The sequence below is a fragment of the Lepidochelys kempii genome, chromosome 9 (genome assembly GCF_965140285.1).
Source record: "Lepidochelys kempii isolate rLepKem1 chromosome 9, rLepKem1.hap1, whole genome shotgun sequence".
Taxonomy (NCBI): Eukaryota; Metazoa; Chordata; order Testudines; family Cheloniidae; genus Lepidochelys; species Lepidochelys kempii.
The window spans coordinates 79,672,905-79,696,849 of record NC_136388.1 but is presented as its reverse complement, the minus strand read 5'-3'; the positions used below and the strand labels follow the sequence as shown (position 1 = coordinate 79,696,849).

General features: G+C 44.2%; 2 protein-coding genes across 2 annotated transcripts in view; one reads left to right on the top strand and one right to left on the bottom strand.

Annotated features, from left to right (window-relative positions):
- Positions 1 to 9,081, bottom strand: part of LOC140917693 (heat shock factor protein 3) — a 50,566-nt gene extending 41,485 nt beyond the window's left edge. The window contains exons 1-5 of the mRNA XM_073361004.2: positions 8,885 to 9,081; positions 5,732 to 5,840; positions 2,827 to 2,954; positions 1,125 to 1,249; positions 129 to 204 (exon numbers count right to left, since the gene is read on the bottom strand). Of these exons, the coding sequence (XP_073217105.1) occupies positions 129 to 204; positions 1,125 to 1,249; positions 2,827 to 2,954; positions 5,732 to 5,840; positions 8,885 to 8,998 (552 nt within the window). The 5' untranslated portion in view covers positions 8,999 to 9,081. The remainder of the gene's footprint in view (positions 1 to 128; positions 205 to 1,124; positions 1,250 to 2,826; positions 2,955 to 5,731; positions 5,841 to 8,884) is intronic.
- Positions 9,082 to 13,483: 4,402 nt separating this feature from the next.
- Positions 13,484 to 23,945, top strand: part of HEPH (hephaestin) — a 29,882-nt gene continuing 19,420 nt past the window's right edge. Inside the window, exons 1-8 of the mRNA XM_073361002.2 lie at positions 13,484 to 13,652; positions 16,022 to 16,239; positions 18,847 to 19,091; positions 19,945 to 20,157; positions 20,785 to 20,964; positions 21,377 to 21,631; positions 22,279 to 22,447; positions 23,700 to 23,839. Coding sequence (XP_073217103.2) covers positions 16,061 to 16,239; positions 18,847 to 19,091; positions 19,945 to 20,157; positions 20,785 to 20,964; positions 21,377 to 21,631; positions 22,279 to 22,447; positions 23,700 to 23,839 — 1,381 coding nt within the window. The 5' untranslated portion in view covers positions 13,484 to 13,652; positions 16,022 to 16,060. The remainder of the gene's footprint in view (positions 13,653 to 16,021; positions 16,240 to 18,846; positions 19,092 to 19,944; positions 20,158 to 20,784; positions 20,965 to 21,376; positions 21,632 to 22,278; positions 22,448 to 23,699; positions 23,840 to 23,945) is intronic.

Genomic DNA, 23,945 nt, shown 5'->3' with positions numbered 1-23,945 from the left:
CAACACAGCTACAACAACAATGCTCGTATAACAGCATCATCTGTCATTCTACATAATGAAAGAATGCCATGGAATGTCACCGACAGGCAGGAATAAGGATCGTAGCACTGAAGAGGCTGCAATGGTACCTTAGACAACAGCTTCTGTTGTTGGCTGTGCTTCTGCCTTAGAACAGCCACTTCTTTCCACAGGGCTTTATTTTCCCTACAACACAGAATAAATCAGGTGGGAGGGATGAACAGAGTTTACTTCCTATGCTCTAGTTGCACAGTTTCCACAGTTTATACTAGCCTGAGGGACTGAAGACAACATTCCTTCCCTGTGTAACTGGGAATCAGTGACTCAGACCCACCAATCCAGACTCTGGGTTAAACTCGCTCCATCCTCCATCAGGCTGGACCAACCAATTGGTACTGGGGATTTTCACATCCTCTGCTGCTCAGCCACTCATTTTGGTCTGAGGTGTCCATCCAAAGCCTCCTGAGGTACCTATGCTCATAGCTTTCTTCTAACTGGTCATCACTGTGTGATGCTCAGAGAAGGAGAGGCTCAGCGTAGCAAGGACCATCTCAGAGCAATCTGAATGACTACTTCAAAGAAACACAAAAGAATGTTTAGCAGGGGATGAAAATACTTACCAACTTTGGTTGGTGCTGCTTGCTTGTCAGAGGTCAGAACGGGATAACCCAGTGTCCATAGGAATAGATCTGCAGGAACAGAGAGACTAGGACATGCAAATTCAACTTACACCTGACCTCCTCTCACACAACCACAACTGACCCTGTTTTGTATTTAGGAAGACTAAGTCATTTCCTGCTGCAATCGTCAACTAGAACACAAACATTGGCATGGATTCTGAGACTAGTAATCAAACTGAAATTGCATGAGTGTTAACAGATTCACAGTCCCAGGCTCTGCATACTGGAGTTGCTGAGCCATGTAGGTAAATGAAACACAGAAAACTGGAACATGGATTATTCAAAGGAAAGTATAGGACAATAATTAAGCTATATGCTTTTGATTAATATGAAACTCCTAAGCTAGGAAACTAAAGTTTGGGTCCATTAATTAGATACAATCAATGTCCAAAATATATATTCATCTGAAATATAGACATCATCTACCTCCTCATACTAGCCAGTCTGACATCCATGTTGTTCTGTTGCTCTCTCATTTCCTGGACTTCAGAAAGCACTTTCTGTAAATCTTCCGAACAGACTCGGAGATCCTCTGCTCTCACTGCAGACACCTAAAATGGAATTGGGTTGCAGGTGCTTTATTAAGGTCTATACTTCATGTATTTCATTTTTATAAGGAACAGTACAATTTGATTGATTCTGCAGAAGAACAGTGTCTGGACTGCCCCGATGGATTAGGTAAAACTGAACTATAAACTCATGCTTCGGTGCATGAGAGATCACACCAGTGCAGACACAACCTACTACTGATCATTCACGCTTGTTCCCTAAAGAAACAATATTCCACAATCTTTAGATCCTTTTAGCCTTAAATGCATACAGAATCAGGAAGCCAAAAGGAGTGTGGCTATCATGGTAGGGTGGGTATTTAACACCATGCATCATGCTGAAAGTTTAGCACAGATTCAGTCTTCTCCCCTCAAGGACTCTCTATATTACTGAGATGAAAATTTGCCAATACTGCTAGAGTACAAACCTGCTGTAATCAGAAAGCTACAAAAAAAACCCTTCTTATTGCACATTATAGACTCTGAAACCAGCCCATATCACAATAACAAGGCAGCAAGGTAGAAGTTTACTGGGATCTAGATAGTTGTATTTAGAGTAGCAACTAGATAATCCAGAATTACCAGGTGTGGACTAGAGACTTAATTCTTTCCCATCTCTATGATTCTATGCTAATGTGGCTGCAGATGCTAATAATCAGTAATATACTAGAGATTAACATGCATACTTGGTATCCTGATCAAAATGCATTTTGATCCTGCCTGCTTCATTCTAACCACAGCACCAGTTCCCAGAGAACCTTGTGTCTCCAGGTTAGAGTAACGGTAACGGTCTTAGGAGACGACGTGAGCCAACTATTCCAACATACTCGCTCTGTGGAACCAGAAAATAGGTTTTGCCCAAAAAAGCTAACAATTGTAGGAAATAGGGAGGGCGGGGGTGTGTGTGAAGGGAGGAGATGCCAGATGTGAAGGGAGGAGATACACAGAGAATATGAAAAAAAACCTGGATTTGTGCTGGAAATGGCCCACCTGATGATCACTTTAGATAAGCTATTACCAGCAGGACAGTGGGGTGGGAGGAGGTATTTTTTCATATTCTCTGTGTATATATAAAGTCTGCTGCAGTTTCCACGGCATGCATCTGATGAAGTGAGCTGTAGCTCACGAAAGCTCATGCTCAAATAAATTGGTTAGTCTCTAAGGTGCCACAAGTACTCCTTTTCTTTTTGCGAATACAGACTAACACGGCTGTTACTCTGAAAGACAGACTCAGTGTGCGAGTTTAGTATGTGGAAAAAAGTGCACTAGGTTGATGGCCCTGCAGACTAAGGTCATCTGTTTTTCCTCAGGAGAGGTACAACATAAATGGGGCAAGCGTCCTCTACATTACACCAGGATAACCTGAAGGGGCCGCATGTGGAATTCAGTCTATATGGCAATACCCAATCCTCAGATTATCTGTTGAACAGGGTAGCAGAAAAAAAAAATCTGTGCACAAGTGAGACCGTGCTTTTTTTGGTCATGCAGAATTTGTTGGCTAGGAAGTAGACTAAGACCCAACAGCTTATTCCACATAAACTACCTTTGATAAAAGAATGAATACGCTCAGTGCACTATACCTTTCGTTTGATGTTTTCCAGTAGGTTTGCTTTCCCTTGTTTAAAGAAAGGGTGCTGGAATTCAATGGCTGCATTCTTCTCTGCTGTAATCATACCATTCTCCAAGGCAATCACTTTCCTGAACCCATCTGTTGAGGAAAGATTAGAGCACTAATTTCTCTCAGCAGCCAAAAGGAAATTCAAAACATGCAGTTAAACAATAAAAACCAAATCCAAGTAAGATGATAATAGCTGTAGCATGTAAGAATAAAGTTAACAAAAGCAGGACCTGAAAGAGACCAAATAACCTTTCCCCAGCCCTCAGCCACTTGACCGATGCTGAACTTCACAGCCAGAGAATGCACCTGCAGTACTATGGAGTGTAACGACATGGGCTAACAGATTCCATTCCCAGGGAATGAAAGTGGATGTTGTTTGGAAAGCAGGCATGGTATAGGACTGGGAGGAAAGAGCTGAACAGTGATTTCCAAGGAATCATGGAAGTTAGAGAGAGACATGACCTGTTAGGATACCTTGGGTAAATACCTGGCCCAACTGAAGTATATGGGAGTTTTACCATGGACTTAAATGGAGCCATGATTTTACCCATTGTTCATCTCTCGCTCTTACCCTCACATGGCAACTGAATGCATCAGAAACTGCATCTTCACGTATTACCCTCGATTAGCAAAATAATGTAGGGAAGGGAGAGGAGAACAGCCCAGGGGAGAGTTAGGCTCAGTTTATGTATGAACACACACATGTGCCGCTCTCCCCACATCACTCAGCAGGAAAGCAGCATGTCTGCTCTAAAAATAGCATGGTGGCATTGTGTTCTACTTCCATCAGTGCCATAAATACTATGATGAGGATGCAGAGCACACTCTTGAGGGGTAATATGGGTTCTTGCTACTCCCAACCTAAGTTTCCAACGTAAACAACAACATCGTCTGGTTACCAGGATACAGCTCTCTGGGTAACAAGTCTGAAAACTGCACTCAACGCCTGGCTGGGCCCAGCAGGAATATCAAGCCCCATACATCTGTGTTTCTTTGTGGGACAGGGGAGCTTTTACATGTTTAAATCCAGTCTTGCCACAAGATAACTAGTAACTGTTTATTTAATCCTTGGATGCTCAGAGGTCATCCACTTCACCCTAAATGCCAAGAGATTAACAGATCCCCTCATCTCCTACATCCAATATAGAATCTAACCATCAGAGATGTGGACAAGTCTGTACAAATCTACTCAGCCAAGGGCAGAGTTCCTTCGTCACTTCCCAACATAATCCAAGGGAATGTTGTGAAATGACTAAATCCCAGTATCATTCCGTCAAGCCACTGCAAATCTGTTTCTTCTGCAAGTCTTTTAATCCTTTCCCTTCAAAAAGGGGTCTGAAATAATGAAATACCTTCCTTTCATTCGTGACAAGGGAGGCTCTCCAAAGTAAAGAGTGCTTTTGTTTGCAGTGATCAGGAACATTCAGTAGCTGACTCCTCCAGTTCACGGACATAGTTCCTAAAGAATTATACCCCAGGGAAGGGTCACAGGTAAGCAGAGCTATGTGAGTAACTGATTTTTTGGCTCATTGGCCCAATTGGAGTGGGGAGGAAGAAACACAAGCAACCCTCTCCCCCAAAAAACCCACAAACAAAAACAGTTTGTTCCTGGGTCAAACAACATGTTTCATTGGAGGGGGCGGAGGGTTGGGGGGGGGGGGGGGGGTGTGTGCAAACCTTTAATGAAATTGAAGCAAAATTCTAAATGAAAAGTTGTTTTGAACTGAGAGAAATCAAAACATTCTGAAAGCGTGGAGACACAACATCTTGATTTTTGGATTTTGTTCTTTCCCAATCGAAACAGAATAGTGAATTCAACATGAACTTGTGGAAATGTTTCTATTGACTCAAATTTGCATTTGTTGTCAAAAATAAATTTCATCCAGCTCTTCTGATAAGTCTGGGACTTCCCCATGGTACCCTACTCTTTTTCCTGGGGTTACACAACATAGTCTTACTGAAAATTTTAAAGTGATAAACACTGGAAGTTTCACTAAGGGTAGTTTTTCTATATCGTTTCCATCTCCAGTTGTCCCATGAAGTATTCCAGCTACCAGACAACAACCTGTTTGTTCTGCAGCATAGCACTGTATTGTGTCTTTGGAGCAGAACCTCATTCAGCCTTGGCTGAGGAACTGTATAGGGCATACATTTATGGTGTTATAAGAAGAACAATGCACCATACTTTCAAGGAGGGCGTTAAAAAAAAGCTGCTTATGAATGAGGAACTTAATCCAGCTGATGTATCAATGTGACTAATCCTGTTTCAACATAACCATGCCGCACAGACTAGAACATTTTGTCTTCCAAAAGACAAATGCATGTGTGTACATATAGCCTTTCTTCCTTTTAAATATTTATAAGTTTAGTACTCACGAAAATGCAGTATTAATAGCACTAGCTGGAGCCAAATATAGAATGCAAGCATCCCCTGCACAGCTCTGACAATATACATCATCCCAAACAACATTCTCTGTTATTTTAGCTCTGGATCCTCTTGAGCAGAGACCAACTATAGCACCCAAGTGAGCAGCAGTTTGTGAGGCATACAAGCCAAGTCTGGGATGAACTCCACCACCATACACCTCTTCTGTTGTGAGCCAAGCTCAAGACTAGACTAAAGCCTTGTATGGGACTATTTTGAATACCACTCCAACCATTATGGCAGTCGGTCTTGCATGACCCACAGGATCCTGGTCCTCCCGCAGGCCTCTGCACTAGTCCCACACAGGGCTCTAGATTAGGCCCCACAGCTTCAGGGGTAAAAAGGTCAGAGCACTCAACCCCATTCCTTTGTTTAAAGATATTCCATATTACCTGGTAGCAAACTTAGCAGCATTTGACACACAAGAACAGCCATTACTTACACATATTGAGCTGACGTATGAAGCTGCAAATATTGTTGTGTTTGAAGTATTTGGGAAGTAGCTCTTTAGCAAACCTCTGCTCATTCAGAATGCAAAAGCTCTGGCCATCCTAGAAGCAAAGTAAGGGTACAAATTAAAGAACAATACATTTCCAAACTGCTTAGATGCAAATGCCTTCTAGGCTGGTAACTACCTGAAATGGCTTCTTTAAGGAGCAAGTAAAATAAATTCAGACAGATTTTTAAAGTTGATAGGATCCCTTTGAGTTCCAGTACTACAAGGAAAAGTTTAAAGCCAAAAGATATCCACAGCAGCATTTCTATTGACAGTGAGGTGCTGTAAACCCTTTCCAATTAAATGTTGAGCCTGAACCATTTAAAAGCATGCCTCCCGAATAAGCTGTGATAATATGGCACAGTCTTTCTAAAAGAAAGTCTCAGCTCCTCCAACAAAATATAAGCATCGCTTGTGCGTGTTGGAATTCAGTCACGAGATGGCTCTCCCACTTGCCGCAAAGTCAGGCCTTCTTTCCGACTTCCTTCTTCTGAGGAGGTTCCTCTGCACTCCATTGCTTTGCTCACAATTGTCATCACATATAAATACACAGATTATCTCAAAGAGATACTGAAAGTACAAAGAGCGTAACCCAGTGATAAAAACAGCCATTTTATGGTAGCTGAACTAGTTTTACATTCATTCTATTTCCAAGTTTGGACTTGCTGGGCTGGTCTTTCACTATCCTCCTGCTAAAAGAAAAGGAGTACTTGTGGCACCTTAGAGACTAACAAATTTATTTGGAGCATACCCATTAGTGCACATTCGCTGTTCAAGATTAGGCGTCAGAAGTAAATAGCAACAAAGTTAAATTAGAACCTTTCGAATTTGATGTTCTAAAGCACTAATTGCAAGGTGAGAATTGCTTTTAATTAAATTGTTTGTAATTCTGCATCTGGCTGATCAACACATTTAGGGTATGTCTATACTTACACTTTATAGCGCTCTAACTTGCAGGCTCAAGGGTGAGAAAAATCACCCCCGAGTGCAGCAAGTCTGAACGCTTTAAAGTGCTAGTGGGCTCCCAGCCCTCAGAGCCAATCCCCTCGTGGAGATGGATTACCAGGAGCACTGGGAGAGCTCTCTCCTAGCGCTCACGCGTGAACACACTCGCACTTCAAAGTGCTGCCACGGGATCATTCTCACGGCAGTGCTTTGAAGTTTCCAGTGTAGACATACCTCTCTCCCCCCACTGAATATGAAAAAATACCTCCTCCCACCCCACTGTCCTGCTGGTAATAGCTTATCTAAAGTGATCATCAGGTGGGCCATTTCCAGCACAAATCCAGGTTTTCTCACCCTCCACCCCCCCACACAAATTCACTCTCCTGCTGGTGATAGCCCATCCAAAGTGACAACTCTTTACACAATGTGCATGATAATCAAGTTGGGCCATTTCCTGCACAAATCCAGGTTCTCTCACCCCCTCACCCCCCTCCCAAAAACCACACACACAAACTCACTATCCTGCTGCTCATCCAAAGTGACCATTCTCCCTACAATGTGTATAATTAAGGTGGGCCATTTCCAGCACAAATCCAGGTTTTCTCACATCCCCCCCACCCCCATACACACACAAACTCACTCTCCTGCTGGTAATAGGTATTTTTTCATATTCTCTGTGTATAAATAAAGTCTGCTGCAGTTTCCACGGCATGCATCCGATGAAGTGAGCTGTAGCTCACGAAAGCTCATGCTCAAATAAATTGGTTAGTCTCTAAGGTGCCAGAAGTACTCCTTTTCTTTTTGTGAATACAGACTAACACGGCTGTTACTCTGAAACCTGTAAGGAGAGTGATCACTTTAGATAAGCTATTACCAGCAGGAGAGCGTGGTGGGGGGAAGAGAGAACCTTTTGAAGTGATAAACACCCATTTTTTCATGGTCTGTGTGTATAAAAACATCCTCAATGCATTTTCCACTTTATGCATCCGATGAAGTGAGCTGTAGCTCACGAAAGCTTATGCTCAAATAAATCGGTTAGTCTCTACGGTGCCACAAAAAGAAAAGGAGTACTTGTGGCACCTTAGAGGAGAGTGAGTTTGTGTGTGTATGGGGGTGGGGGGGGGTGAGAAAACCTGGATTTGTGCTGGAAATGGCCCACCTTGATTATCATACACATTTTAAAGAGAGTGGTCACTTTGGATGGGCTATTACCAGCAGGAGAGTGAGTTTGTGTGTGAGGGGGCGGAGGGTGAGAAAACCTGGATTTGTGCTGGAAATGGCCCAACTTGATGATCACTTTAGATAAACTATTACCAGCAGGAGAGCGGGGTGGGAGGAGGTATTGTTTCATGGTCTCTGTGTATATAATGTCTTTTGCAGTTTCCACAGTATGCATCCGATGCAGTGAGCTGTAGCTCACAAAAGCTTATGCTCAAATAAGTTGGTTAGTCTCTAAGGTGCCACAAGTACTCCTTTTCTTTTTGTGACTACAGACTAACACGGCTGCTACTCTGAAACATACCCTTAGTTGCACTATGCTAATCCTAACAACACAAAGGCACTCACACAGTATATGACAGTGGTGCTCAACCTTTCCAGACTACTGTGCCCCTTTCAGGGATCTGAAACCCAAGACCCACCACCGGAGACTGTGTTCTTGGCATATCTATTTACCTACAACTGTGTGTGCATGCGACATATACCCAGACACTCTTTATACATGGGGTAGTCAATTATTTTTTATCAAGGTCCAGACTCCAGAGTAAAGAATACAATTTCAGGGTCCAGTTAAAAAAAAAAAAAAAAAAGAAGTCTGGTGGCCCAGTTTTGGCCCACAGTCCACCTACTGACCGCCCTGTTTTACACACCCACCCCTTCTCAACCAGTGAGCACAAGCTGTATGGTGCACGTGCACACCCAAGGACTACTCGTGCACTAGCTCGAACCCCTGCAAACGCTGCCCCCGTGTGCTGCTACACTGCTAATGAACCACGTCGTACATACTGGGCCCGACCTCCTCCTGGCCCCTGCCTCCCCGCACCTCCCCCTCCCCGGGCACGCCCAGCTGCTCTCTCGCCCCCCCCCCGGATGCTGAGACGAGTAGCGCTGCCGAGCATGCGCCTTGCCCCACGGGAGGGGGGTGGGGGCGCTTACCCGGCCCCAGGCGATCACATCATTGCTGCCCGGGTCCTCCACCAGGGCCCAGAGCTTCGCCAGGAAGCCGGGCACGGGGGTGGCGCCGGGACCGCCGGCCACCGCTTCCTTCATCCTCGCGCACAGATGGGAGACGACGGACCACGCAACGGCCAGCCGCGCGCAAAGGCCTACCCGGAAGCCAACGACGCTACGTGAGGGGCGGGGCCTCCCTTCGCGAGCCTCTTCATTGGCTGGGCCTTGCCGGGTCTGGCCCCGCCCCCTTCTGCGCGCCACCACTCCGAGCGTGGCGGTTGTTGTGGCTCGGAGAGGAACGAGCCGAGGGGCGGGGCCTTCAGGGCCTCGATGACGTCAATGGAATTCCCTGAAGGGGCCAAACAATCTAACGCCGACGTTGCGCAGTTTGGTTGGCAAATGGCCCCGGGCCAATCCTCCGGGGCGGGCGGGCGGGGCCGCTCTTGACGGGGAGGGGGCAGGTTTAGGTGGCGACAGGGTCAAAGTGGGGGCGCTCAGCGCCTGAGCCTCCCGCAGCGGGCCCCCACTTTGGGGGTAGCCGCCCCCCCACGGGCCCAGGGCCCAGCCTGCGGCTGCTGCACTAGTGCCAAGGGTCAGGCTTCCACGGGATGTTTTTCCTGAAAGCTTCTGCGGCTGCTGCCGCCGCCATGTCCTAAGGGGAGACGCCGCTTTCCCGTCCCGTGGGTGGGAGCCACCCAGGGATGGAGGTGGGGGTGCAGCTGAGCAGCTTGGCGGCTACCGCTTCAGCACACGAGAGCGACACACGAAGCCCGAGTTAGGCGCCTGGGCTCCCTTTTCAGCGAATGGGGAGCGACAGGCCCCTAGGAATGCAATCCTCAAAGCCAGCGGATCTAAACTACCTGGCGAGCCGCCTCACCGAGGCAAAGGGCAATGCCAAGGAGCGGGCTGCCTGCTAAGCCTCTCTCGGCTTAGCCATTCACATCGAAGAACCCAGGACCTGGAGTCAGGCAGCTTAGGTGCCTTTTCTGGGGCAGCTACCTCACTCCATGCAAAACAGTAGGAGGAGGTAGTGACAAGGGTGCTGCCCTCCTTATAGGCTTTAGCCTAGTGGTTAGAGCACCTCCCCTGAGAGGTGGGGGACAGACCCCTGATCAAATCCTCCCCCTAACTCTTGCTGTGGTGGGGAATGATCCTGGGTCTCCCATGTCCAAGGTAAGTACTCAAACCAGTGAGCTAAATGTTATAAGGTGGGCACAACTTTTTCCTCCATCTAGATTTTGAATGGGACGTGATCTACCTGATAGCCTCTGTGGTTGCCAGTTTTGGTTGGATGTATTCCTGGAGATTTCATCACATGACAGTCTTTAGTCTTTAATTCCTGGAGACTCCAGGCCGATCTTGAAGGGTAGGTAACCCTTCCTCTGTGCATAGCTACCACATCATGCCCCACCTACAGCTTAGGTAGCCAAATGCCTGTCTTCCCTGGTTGCTGACTTGCTTGTTGGCTTGAGTGAGGCAATACTGTACATGCCAGGACACAGATGTAGCTGCCTAGGGAATTTTGAAAACTTAATGCCTAAACTTACTCAATGCCTTACAGGGTTCAACAGGAATTTTGTAGGTTGCCATGGTGGGATTTAGGTACTCTAATATCTTTCAGCGTAACAGCCCTGTTAGTCCGTATTCGCAAAAAGAAAAGGAGTACGTGTAGTACCTTAGAGACTAACCAATTTATTTGAGCATAAGCTTTCGTGAGCTACAGCTCACTTCATCGGCTTCATACTGTGGAAAGTGTAAAAGATCTTTTTATATACACACAAAGTGTGAAAAAATACCTCCTCCCACCCCACTCTCCTGCTGGTAATAGCTTATCTAAAGTGACCACTCTCCTTATAATGTGTATGATAATCAAGGTGGGCCATTTCCAGCACAAATCCAGGGTTTAACAAGAACGTCTCGGGGGAGGGGGGATGGTAGGAAAAAACAAGAGGAAATAGGCTGGAATAGAGACTGGGTTGCTATATTACAACAAAAAAACTTCAACTCCAGCGAGAAACTGTTGAATTGGAATTCATTTGCAAATTGGATACAATTAACTTAGGTTACCTTGCATAATGACTTAACCACTCCCAGTCTCTATTCAAGCCTATTTCCCCTTGTTTTTTCCTACCACCCCCCTCCCCCTGAGACATTCTTGTTAAACCCTGGATTTGTGCTGGAAATGGCCCACCTTGATTATCATACACATTATAAGGAGAGTGGTCACTTTAGATAAGCTATTACCAGCAAGAGAGTGGGGTGGGAGGAGGTATTTTTTCACACTTTGTGTGTATATAAAAAGATCTTTTACACTTTCCACAGTATGCATCCGATGAAGTGAGCTGTAGCTCACAAAAGCTTATGCTCAAATAAATTGGTTAGTCTCTAAGGTGCCACAAGTACTCCTTTTCTTTTTCCTAATATCTTTGTGGTTCAAGGCCAAAGTTTCTAGTCCTCATTGTGGAGAGCCAGAGTGTGCCCAAAAGACACACATTCACACACACAAACTTTAAACAAAATTCTCCATTATTTTTTCCATGTGTTATTTTTGGAGGATTGACTTATGACTTTTCAGTACTTACACTTAGCAATACTTCACATCTCACGGGTACATTCTTTGTGGGCTGAGTCTAGCTGCAATGCAGAGATAAAGCAAGGTAACTTGTTGAGCTTCAACAGTGAAACAACCCTACCAGCTCTTTTCTAATAGGTCTGTTTTTATAGACAATTAGTACATGAGTCAGCTAATCTGCAGTTGCAACAGTAGACAAGTGTTATAAAAACTTCTAGCCTTATCAGCATTTGAATTCTCTACATCTGTAGTTTCTCTATTAAGCTACACCATTTTCATTGTGTTCTGCAGCCAAGGCTGTGCTAGGGAATTAATTTAAAAACTAGGTTCTGGGACCCATTACTAGCATTAGCTAAGGGAGTTCTGACAGCTCAAGTGGTAGAAGTCTGTGTTTTTGCAGCTGAAGTACCAGGTTATTTAGTCCCAGCTGCCCAGGCTTATGTGCATTATTAATATAATTGTTTCTGTTGCTTGCAGCAAATTAATTTAGCACACTGGGACCCACTGAGGCATTTTAACAAGTACATGCATTTGTATATTTTATATAAAATCCTTGTATTAAAAGCATTTATAGGCTGACTCCAAGAGATATATACTCCGCTGTCCCAATGGAGATCAAATATGAATTTCTGTTCCTAGGCTCAGAGCCTTGTGGAGAGAGTAGCATACTCAACCCCCTATCACTCTGAAGTGATCTCTCCACCTCTGGCCAAGGCACAAAACAGTGCAGCAGTGTTCAGTCCTCAGATGGAGAGTCACCATGGCAGGGCACCTGAAGGCGAAGCAGGAAAGATGAACGAGGGGCAGAGTGGAAGAGGCCCCACTACCCAGTTGGCCTCTAAATGAAAGCATGAGAAAGAAAGAACAAATGAATAGGGAGCGTCTACTGTGTGGTATCTGTTATCTGCACTGCATTTCACCTATCACGTAATTAACAATGTTAGTATCATTTGTTTTCTCCCTGACATAAAAAAAAAAATACCAGACCTGATTTCCTGTTTCATAGTTAATCCTCAGATGTGGTGCCCCCCAGAGAGGTTGCGGTAGCTTTTAAAAGCCCAAAGCAAAACAAACATGGATGTGCAGATATTATTTTTAAATTATTGGTAGGGCCCTACCAGATTCCCAGCCATGAAAAATGTGTCATAGACCGTGAAATATGGTCTCCCCTGTGAAATCTAGCTATTGTAAGCAGGTTGCAGTATTGCCACCCTTACTTCTGAGCTGCCTTCAGAGCTGGGCAGCCAGAGAGCGGTGGCTACTGGCCTGGAACTCAGCTCTGAAGCCATTACTTTGGGGGGTGGGGGTGGGGGCAGAGCCAGCCTTACGGGTGGACAACCACCTAGTGGTCACACCTTCCCCACCCCATACACACAGCCAGTTCAAGGCCTCTTTAAACACACACACGAGCTCCAGGAGGGGCAGGGCTAGGGGGACACTCCAGCCGGGGCTCCTACCCTGCGCCAGCACCAGCTGCTAGTCCCAGCGGGACTGCAGAGGGACAGGACTTCCTCTTCCCCTGCATGAGCTGCTCCCAGGGCCAGGTCAGACCCATTTCCAGCAGCAGCATAGAAGTAAGGGGGGGGGGGTAGTACCATACCATGCCACCCTTACTTCTGTGCTAGGGCTGGCAGCAGCATTCCCTTCCGAGCTGGGTGCCCAGCCAGCAGCCACCCTGCTCCGACCACACAGCTCTAATGACCGTGCTGCCGCTGGGCACAGCACAGAAATAAGCGTGGCAATACCACAATCCCCCTACAACAGCCTTGATACCCCCATGGCCCCCTTTTGGAGCAGGATCCCCACGGTTACACCACCATGAAATTTCAAATTTTTAAAATCCTAGGACCATGACATTTACTAAAGTGGACTGTGAATTTGGGAGGGCCCTAATTAGGGGTGATGCCTACATGGGGCATTTCTATAGTATTTGTGACCTGAATATAGCCAGTCAGGCTGCTCACATCGTGACTATTCAGTGTCTAGAACATTCCTGAGACAACCCACGGCTCAGACCTATCCATTAAAGGGCAGGCATCTCCCTTCTTTATGACCTGGACTTTGCCCCCTCTGCATATATGGATATTTCCAGGTTCTACAGGGCTCTAGGCAGTTAAAGAAGAGAGTCTCAGAAATGACTAACCTGTTCAACCTTGCCTGTTTCTAACCCAGCTCAACAGAGTAAGTAAAACAGCAGATAAGTTAATTTAATACTTCTTTTTCTTGGGGAGAGGTTTCTTAGTGGTGGAAGGGTGACAGTCAAGACAAGGAGTGATTTAAACTTGATAATATGGAGTTTCACATGCCGCAAGGAGAGAAGTAAAGAATAGTAGTTTTCTTCCTTTATATGCATTTCTTATAGTATCAGAGAACAACATCTGGCTTTAAGAGGTTTAATGTATGTTTTCGTGTCTAAACAGATGTATCTGTTTCAGAGGGGATTAGAATAAGGGAGTTGAAATGTCTGTTTTCTCTCCTTCAGTTCACAGACCCAATTCTGATTTTTTTTTTTTACCAGAGTGTAAAATCAGGAATAACTCCTTAGAAGTCAATGGAGTTGCACCATAGTAAAATATGTGTGAGTTATAGCAGAATCAGGCCCTTTGAATCTTAGTTGAGATAAGCTGCTTCACCATTTCATAGAAATGGAGCACAGGAAAGTATAGTATCCTAAATCAAACCCCTACTTTGCTCCTGACCTGATCTTTGAGATTACCTCTCTTTGGGATCTTTCAAAGATTCCATTTCAGGTTTTTGCATTAGGCTTGGAAAATTCACTGGAAGTTTAGTTTTGGGTGGACATCCATGCAAGTAAAATGTATTCAGTAAACCAGCTAATGCTGTCATACTGGGTTTCTAGAACAAGTGACTCATCTGTAAGTGGCTCCTTTCCCAGTCTGCTTAAAAACCACTAGCCATACTTGATATAAAGTCCAAACTCACCCCCTTCCTGAAATCTGGTTTTGTGAACAAAGTATAAAGATTAGCCCAAACCTTCTCCCCACATTTAACTGCTCTTAGATATCCTCCTTCAGGACTGCTGAATCACATCCCAGAAATCCTTTCCCCTAGAGGGCCCCTGCCACCTCATTTATATCCAGGTGGCTAATAAGCCACTTCTTAGATGAGTCAACAGATTACCCTTTCTCAGTAATCAGTGTTAATAAGGTAAGAGGTTTCAGGCTAATCCAGTTTTTTACACCATCTATGCCTCCTCTTGACTGGTCACTGCTGCCTCTCTCTATTCAACATGATATTTGTGTGTGTGTTGAATAGCACATGTACAGGTTAGTTAACAAATTCGTTTGAAACCTATTTTAAAGAACAGTGTGAGTGTATGTAAACACAGTCCTTTCATTTCCAAGTAGCTAATAATTACCTTAATTGTGGCTTAGTGGATGGAACAGTAGCATGAGACCTTTGTTCTAGTCTTAGCTCCGCTAGTAGCATGCTGGGAGGCCTTGGGAAAGTTATTGCACTTCTCTATGCCTTTGTTTCCCCACCTGTAAAATGGGTATAATACTTATCTCCTTTGCAAAGTGCATTGAAAGCTACTGATGAAAAACACTAAGAGACCTACATATTATTGGATTGTAGAGTAGAAATGTCTCACGAGTTCAGAGACTGCTCTCATTTGGAGCAGAGGAGTGTGTGGGAACAGTTCACACATTTGGGTATACCACAAAGAGGGGTTTTCCAAGTTGAGTACCCAGGAGTGAAAAGCTCAGCCTTGTAAACTGAATGACTATCTGGGATTGATTAACAATGCTATCTGCCACTTACCATTAATTTCTGGGGACAAATGAATTGGTTCAGGATTCTACCCGTTAGCTCTCTCTGTTAGCACAAGAGATAGTTGGAGGGCTAGTAAAGGCAATGATAACTTATAGTGGTTTTTATTCAGAAGGACCCCAAAGCACATGAGAAACAGATTTACAAGGACCACTTAACCCACCAAGGCAGTACAAACACCCACAGTGGAGCACAGTAGTTTTACAATGCACAGCGACATGACGCAAAACTATAGGACAAGCAGTTTAGGAGAATGCTACATCCAATGAAACACCTGAGAAAGTTGGCTAGGTCAGCAGGAGAGATAGTCAGGATTTTTTAGGCATGCCAAGCCTCTCTCCACCCTATAGGAAATACCCCAGTATGACAGGCCAATTGTCAATAGTCCATTGCTCTGTCTCCTTCAGTGGCCAGTGTCAGATGCTGTTGAGAAAGGTATAACTCCTTCAGTACCCTTTGTTGTATATTAATAGACCAGGGTGTGTGTCGGGTTGGGGTTGGCGGATGGAGGATTTTTTTTTTCATCCTGAAGCCAGTGACTACCTTATACTTGAAGCATGGGAGCTGAGAATCCTTGTAATTTTCCCATTCATTCTGGTATAATTAAATGGTGACCCCAGAAGTTTTTACATGTTGATTCCTTCCCATGTTCTCAAAACATCCCGTACCTTCAAACCACACTGCTTCGGACTAAGTTATGAGAGCGAAAGCCTGATTGTTGTCCCATTACTTCAGACTCTTTTTCTTTTCCAAAAAAGCGGTTGCCTGCTCCTGAAGAGCCTTCACCTTGAGCTGGGATGGAATCTTGTCGGCAACTGCTGCCTCAGTCTCTGTTTTTCCTTCATTTGCTGCTGCTGCTGCCCTTCTTTGCTGAAGGTGCCACCAGAGTCTATTACCTGGGTATCTGTGAGGTGGAATGGAATTATGCTCCAACAGGGAAGAACATAATCACAGACCGAAGCATTAAAGATGAACCGTATGTTTAACAACTATAAGTATTTGAGTCTAAAAAAGCTAATGGCTCAGGAGGTTTATGCAAGAAGTTTTATTAAGGAAGCAGGTGATGTGGTGCCATATCTCATCTTTATTGGCTTAATGGTTAACCTGTTTTTATCATCGGAACATAGAAATTATCACGTTGGGACAGGCCAATGATGGATCTAGTTCAATATACATTGATCAATTCCAGATGCTTCTGAGGAAAGTGCAAACCCTTTAGAATGCACCCCATTGCACAATGCTATATCATAGGGTTTATTTCTTCCTGACCCTAGCTGGTGATCCATTTATGTGCCTTGAAGCCTGTGAATTTTATGCCATTATGACACAAGCGGTTAGAGCTGGTCAAAAATGTATTTTGACAAAAAATACCTTTTTGACTAAGTAGAAATTTTTGCAAGAAAGCTTATGTTTTCATCAAAAATGTTCAGAGTTTTGTTGAAAACCCAAAAGCCTAAAAACTGAGAAAAAATGGTTTGCAATAATAAAAAACAAAAACATATTTGGTTTCTGGTTTTCAAAAACAAAAAACTAAACCAAACCAAGTCTTTTAAATGGCAACTTAAGAAAAATTCTGAAAAAAGCATTCTCTGCAAATGAAAACTGTGCATTTCCTGTTGAAATTTTTCATGGTAAATAAAATCCATTTCCTGGCCAAGCTTTCTCAGTGCTACACTGTCACTATGAATTCTTTATACAGTTGGGTCATTTATTTCAAAAAGCATATAGCAGAAATAGAAATGGTTCAGAGAAAGGCAACAGTAATGATCAGAGGCTAGGAAAGATTTTCATATGTGGAGATATTTAATAGGTTGGGACTATTTAGTTTATAAAGAAAACAAATAAGTGGGGACATAATAGAAAATACATATAAAATAATGAATATTTTAGAGAGAGTAAATCTTGTGTTTCTATTCACCTTCTCTCATAATAATACAAGAACAAAGAGACAGTCACTGAGATTAAACATAGAATTAGTCTGTGGAACTCATTTCCTCAGGGAAATAAATAATAAAATTAGTTAAAACATTATGAAGGAAAAGTTTTTTAGTTGAAAATATGGCCCCGGTTTGAAAACGAAACTAGATTTGCAGTAAACAGATTTTTTTAAATAACTATTTAGATCACGTGCATCAGGCTGGCAAAATGTCAATATTTTTCAGACACATTTTGAATATATATTATATATTGTAAAATAAATCACAAAAACTATTGAAAGAACTTCAGGGCTTTTCATTTTGAAATGGAAACAGCTTCAACCTTCTGAGAGAGAGAGAGAATGTGTTTGTGCGCCTGTGCTTTTTGCCGGGCATGTCCCTTTCCCTCCCTGTGCCTCTAAAACAGGGATAATGATACTGATCTCCTTCATAAAGCACTCTGAGATGAAAAGTGCTAAATAAGAGCTACCATTGATTACACTACATTGTATCATTTTTATAAGATTTCATAAAATTTAAGTCACTGCCAGGTTCTCTTATCCCTTTTTAAAACATCTGTTCTGGCCCAGCTACATAGAAGGGCTGGCTGCAGGAGTGACTTTGTGGATGTAGTGTCGCTCTGAGCTGCATACCTACAGCCCTAACCCTCTCTATTGCAGTGAATGACAAAGCTCGGGGTTGACTTCAGGGGTACAGCACTGAGCCCATAAAGAACAGTTTTTCTATTTGCCCATGTACCACAACTATTTTTGTTGCTGCAGCAATGTTGATTCCTAGGAAAAAATATCTTCTCCTTCCATTATGACCTGATACACTAATACTTGAGACAAGATTCACCTCTCATCTGGTAGGAAATGATAAAAAAAAAAAAAAGCAATCCACTATTGTATTGACTTTTGGACACTTGTAAGAGGTTTCAACTCTGAAGGTTAGATATGTACTGGGGACACATCAGCCTGAGCTGACTGCTCTTTCCACTAATATTTCACATCAGCTTTTGACTAGAAACTCACCCTTTTTTCTTGTGTTAGTCTTTGTGAGAGAGCTCAGGAGATTTTTTTCCCCCTTGCAACTCACAGAGCATAGCTCCCGTCTGCACTAGAATTAAGCACTGAAATAGATTTAAAGGACTAGAACAATAGGTAGGATAGCAATCACTAGGGCTCTCGACTTTCATCCTTTAGTGCATAAAATGATCACCAGATAAGAAAGAAATTTTCCCCCATCCCACCATTGTATAGCATCTACAGTTAAATACATTTATGGGGACTGTGTCAGGTCTTTCCCTGAAGCATTCAGCACTGACCATAGCCAGAGACCTAGTCTCAATCTAGATGGTCTGCTGTGCTGATCTATTACATTGTGTCAGTTCCTCTCATATTTTACAACACTCAAAAACCAGACAAGAGTAGAGAGGCCAGTGTTATTGTCCAGTCGGATTGCATTCCCAGAGCTGCCATAGGGTTCGGGAAGAGGAAGCACAATGCTGGACTAGGAGCAGGGATAGAGCGCTGGCACAGCAGAGGCTCTAGGAGTCAGCTGAGAGAGCTACATTAGGTGTCTCTGTTATCACTATTCTCCATGTTATGCAGCTGTAGTAGACGGCACATTATTCACGATCTGTTATCCTGTTTTGAATTTAACAGAGAAGCCTCTACGTTCCTCCAGCCTGGCAAGGACAGGGTGGGAAGCACTTACAAAAAATCTGTGTATAAGCAATACTCAGACTCCACGTATACAACAGAGATCCCCAAACCTGCCTGGCTGGGATTTCTTGGGCCCATCATACGAGCAGAAGTGGGTGACACCATTACCGTGCACCTAAAAAACTTTGCCAACCGGCCACACACAGTCCATCCTCATGGCGTCTTCTACAAGAAGGACTCAGAAGGTAAATGAGCCCCTGCTGAGTTCAGATTCAGTTTCCCCACTGTGAATTTAGGAGTATATAAGAAAGCAAAGCCAGCTGAGAAGGGGACATGTTTGGGTTGGCTCAAAGCAATATCACTTGGAAAACTGGTATAGTTAGGTAGGCTTTTAGCAATACCACCGGATGCAGGGTTAGTGGATTTCTAAGCAGTATGGTACCATCTGAGTTGGACGCACTTTTTCCAAACATGAACTCCTTAACGGAATGTCCAAATTCCTTCCTAAAGAACACAATATCAGTAACACTCTCATTGCCAGAATACAGGAGCTGAGGACCAGTAAGGTAGTAGCTAATGAATGTTTATATTATGTATATATATTAATCATATTATATTATATAGTGCTACGCATATTTAGATGTCTTTAACGTGATGAATCTTGTAGGTTCCACGGGAATGACAGAATATCAGAACAGAGAGTCACTGTTTGAAATAGTCCCAGAGAATTTAGAAACGAACTATTTCTGGCATACTGCAGATTTGAACTGAACACTTAGCACAGTTCTCTGTTTTCCAATGAGACTATAAAAAAGCAATTATTAGAACATGGGACCATGAGTCACCTTTCTGGCTCAGCCACCAGTATACTGGGCAAAGTCACTTAACAACTTCTCTGAGCCTCAGTTTGCCCATTGGAAAAATGATGATTACATTACTTACGTGGTGTGAATTTTAACTTGAAAGGTGCTACAGAAGTGGAAAAAGTAACTTGCAGCTATCTGTGCTGTATCTAGTGTGAGAAATGCAGTACAGCTTTATACGTTATATATTCTCTGCCAAACTTGAATGGATGCTGTGATTGCTCAATTATTCCAGGGTCCCTGTACCCCGATGCATCCTCACAGGATCATAAGAAGGATGATGCTGTTCCACCAGGAGGGAATCACACATATACGTGGACTATCACTGAAGATTACCGCCCGATGGCTGACGACCCAACCTGCTTGACCTGGGTCTACCACTCTCATACTGATGCCCCGAAGGACATTGCTTCTGGGTTGATTGGGCCATTACTGACATGCAAAGAAGGTAAAACCTCAGGGGAAAGACAGCTCAGAGTTACAACTTCACACAAACTGAAGACTTTGCAATGATCTTAGTTATGGTAAGGCAAGCAGTGATGCATTGTTAGACAGCTATCTAGTTAATGTGGAACTTATATGCAATCTGAGATAATTCTCAATTTCTAGATTGATTCTGATTGTTATTTCTCTGTGGCTTAGAGAGTCAGTACATTAACTTCTCAGCTCTGTGGATCAGTTCAAATGCACAAGTGGAAAGTAGTGCAGGGATCTCATTCAAGACCCCATTTGTACATATTAAGAAAAAAAAAGAAAGAAAGAAAGACAAATCCCTCAAACCTCCTCCAAACCCTACAGGATTTCAGCAAGAATGACAACACTATTGAAAGATCCAGGACTGCAGGGGGTGCTGTAAATCAGAAGTGAGACACATTGGAATTTAGGAATGGAATAGCAGGGAATACTGCAGGTCTAGGGTGAGGTGCATTGGCAGACTTCAGTGATAGTCTGGCCTGGAAAATCAGGGAGAACAGGAGTCTCATGCTGTTGGTGAATTAACAGCGCTGATCTCACTAAATCCATTGACAGATCTCTGCTTTGCAGTGGGAGTCACTCATCCTCTCTCTTGCCCTAGGAGCTCTGACTGGCACAGCTCAAAGACGGCAAGACGTGGACCTTGATTTCTTTCTCATGTTCAGCGTGATTGATGAGAACCTGAGCTGGCACCTGGATGAGAACATTGCATCATTCTGCACAGACCCAGAATCTGTTGATAAGGAAGATGAGGAGTTCCAAGTGAGCAACAGAATGCATGGTGAGTGCCACCTTTCACACTGGCTTTGTCCAGTCAATCTATGCCTGGGGATTTCCTTCCCTGATACCCTGAAGTGCAGTCTCATCTGATGTGTGCAGGGATGGTTTGAGAAGCCAGTGAGACCTTGTGCTGAAAGATGCACCATCAAAACAATCATAATTTTTGTCAGGGTTTTGGCTTTTACCTTCAGTGAACGTGTGGCCATTAATCTGATGTCCAGAATAAGATCCATCTTAGAAAATGATTTGTGGAAGCAGGCTCCCCAGGATTGGGCAGGAGAAGGGAAAGGTGTTCTGTTGAGACCTGTTTTCTGAATGTCCTGTGTTTCTATAATGGGACCTGCAGGATGGAGCTGTGAACCCCACCTCCACCCCCTTCCTGATCTCTGCTTCTCATTCACTTGGTTTTACAGCTATTAATGGTTATGTGTATGGGAACCTACCTGAGATGACAATGTGTGCTGGGGATCACGTGGCATGGCACCTCTTTGGGATGGGCAGTGAGACTGACATTCACACAGCCTTCTTCCATGGACAGACACTCACCATCAGAGGCCACAGGTCCAATGTGGCCAGCCTCTTTCCAGCCACTTTTGTTACAGCTGACATGATCCCCAGTAACACTGGGAGATGGCTTCTGAACTGTCAAGTCAACAATCACCTGCAAGGTAAGGCACAGTCTGGAATCTGTCCTGCACTCTGTGGCCCCCATTCACTTCCCCACTGTGGCCCCTTGACATTACGGGATGAAGCAGAACAGTCTTGTGGGCAATGCCCCAAGGTAAAAGGACTTCCCCTGCTGTGTAATCAATGATTTGATCTGATGGCTCCCCCTATATTGCATAAAACTGGTGAGTTACAGCCACCCTGGTCTTTAATATGTAGGTGCAACCTACAGGGATTACAGATGCCAGATGTGACATCTCTTGTTCAGTACTGAATATCACAGGACTGGAGCAGCTGGTGGTGCTGCAGAAGGCGCTATACATCAGAGTGGAGCACTGCATGCTGGGACCTGTAGTCTCTCCAGGCTGTACCTGTATGGTACACATGGGAGTGGCTGAGGGCTGTTTTTGTCCACCAACCACCCTAATGCAATGTCCTGTATTTAGGTAGGCCTGCTGGAAAAGAAAAATCTCATATGTGAAGCAATTGCCTAAACACTCACTCACAGCCATGCATAATTTGGGACAACTGGGCTCAATGACTTGTGCAAAGAGAATGGGTGGTGCACTGTGGAAATAGGTCCCCTGTCCACCTTCCATTCAGAGTGGCAGACAGGAGTTAAGTGTGCATTTGCTTCTCCCATGTACAGCTGGAATGGAAGCAGTCTACGAAGTCAGACAGTGTTCTCAGAAAGCTCCAGAGTCCTCCCTGAAAGGGACAGTTCGGAGATACTATATAGCTGCAAAGGAAGTACAGTGGAATTATGGACCTTCAGGGCTTGACCAGAGCACCGGGAAAAGTCTTCAGGAGCCAGGCAGGTAAGAGGATTTTTGCATGCAAGGCACTGTACTAAAATCTGTAGCCACTGTCTGGAATAAAGCTTGACAGAAACACTCTCAAGGAAATTTGGAATGCCTTTTTCAATGGAATGGTTTAACATGCGATTCACATAACATACATTCACAAAGCTTTCAGGTGTCCCAGCATGCTGTATGGTTGAGGGACACATCACAGTTGCCTCCAAGTTCCATCTCCACTCACTGTACCTGACTTAGCAAGAAGCCTGCGAGTTTGATAAAAGAAAGTAGCTACGATTAAAAAAGCAAATCCAGTGGCAGACACAGGGTGGCATAGATGTACTACAGATTTACATTCAGCTTCCATCTAGCCTTCTACGTGAAATCTAGCAGCAAATGCAGAGCGATTTAAATGAATAGCTCTCTTGAGAGTTTTACATCCTTTCATTCCAAACAACTGAAATAATACTTAGCATATAAGGGTGTTTAATATTTTCAGAACACGTTGCAAATAGAAACTAATGAATTCTCACACTCATCCCTAGGAGGTGGTAAATGTCATGCCCATTTTACACATGGGAAAACTTGAAATGCACAGAGGTTAAGTGACTTGCCCAACAAACCACACAGTGAGCCAGTAGCAGAGCCACAGTTCGACCTCAAGAGTCCCAGGCTCTGTGCTCTCACCACTAGACTCTGCTGCTTCTCCTGCAGGGCACATTTTGGAATGCAGGCGAGGGGACGGCGAGAAGGAATTAGTCTCTTTTCATTTCATGTGTGTTTCTTTTAGAGTTAGGATTGCCACTACCCAAAACATCCCAGTTCTCATAGCGCTTTCCCAAGACCTCCATGGAAAGTTGTGCTGAAGTGGTGTTGGTTCAATAGAGGGCATCTTTCCCTCTGAGTCAGTACTGCAGTTTCATTTGGATATACTAGTCTGTGAATCCTGAGCCCAAACTGTTGTACAGAATTGCTGTATAACTATTAAACAGTGGCCATGTTCCAGCACAGAGTTGGCTGCGTTCCTGCGGAGAGTGAGGTGATCCCTACATAAAGTCTGCCTATCAGTTTGTAAAGGGCTTTGTCACACTCCCGGATGAAAAGTGCTACCTAACGGCATTACTATACTTGGCACTGCTGGGTTTTCAAAATCAGAGGTTTAGACTCAATTTAAAGGGCTGCAGAGCTGAGAGCTGCTGCTGTCACTACCCTGATGGGGGCAGGGGAGTTTGCCTCTTTGTAAAAGGACATGAAATTTGTTCTCTGTGTTTAGTTCTTCTGAGCAGTTCTTCAAGCATAGCGTCAGGCGGATTGGGGGAACCTACTGGAAGGCCAAGTATGTGGAATATACTGATGCAACGTTCCGGCTAGAAAAACAACGGTCAGAAGAAGAGATGCACCTTGGGATACTTGGTAGGGATTGTCTGGCAACATAAACCCTCTTACAGCACCTTCTAGAATGATCTATCAGCACCAGAGAAATGCTGATTGGCTGGCACTGTCAAATAATTCCTAGAAG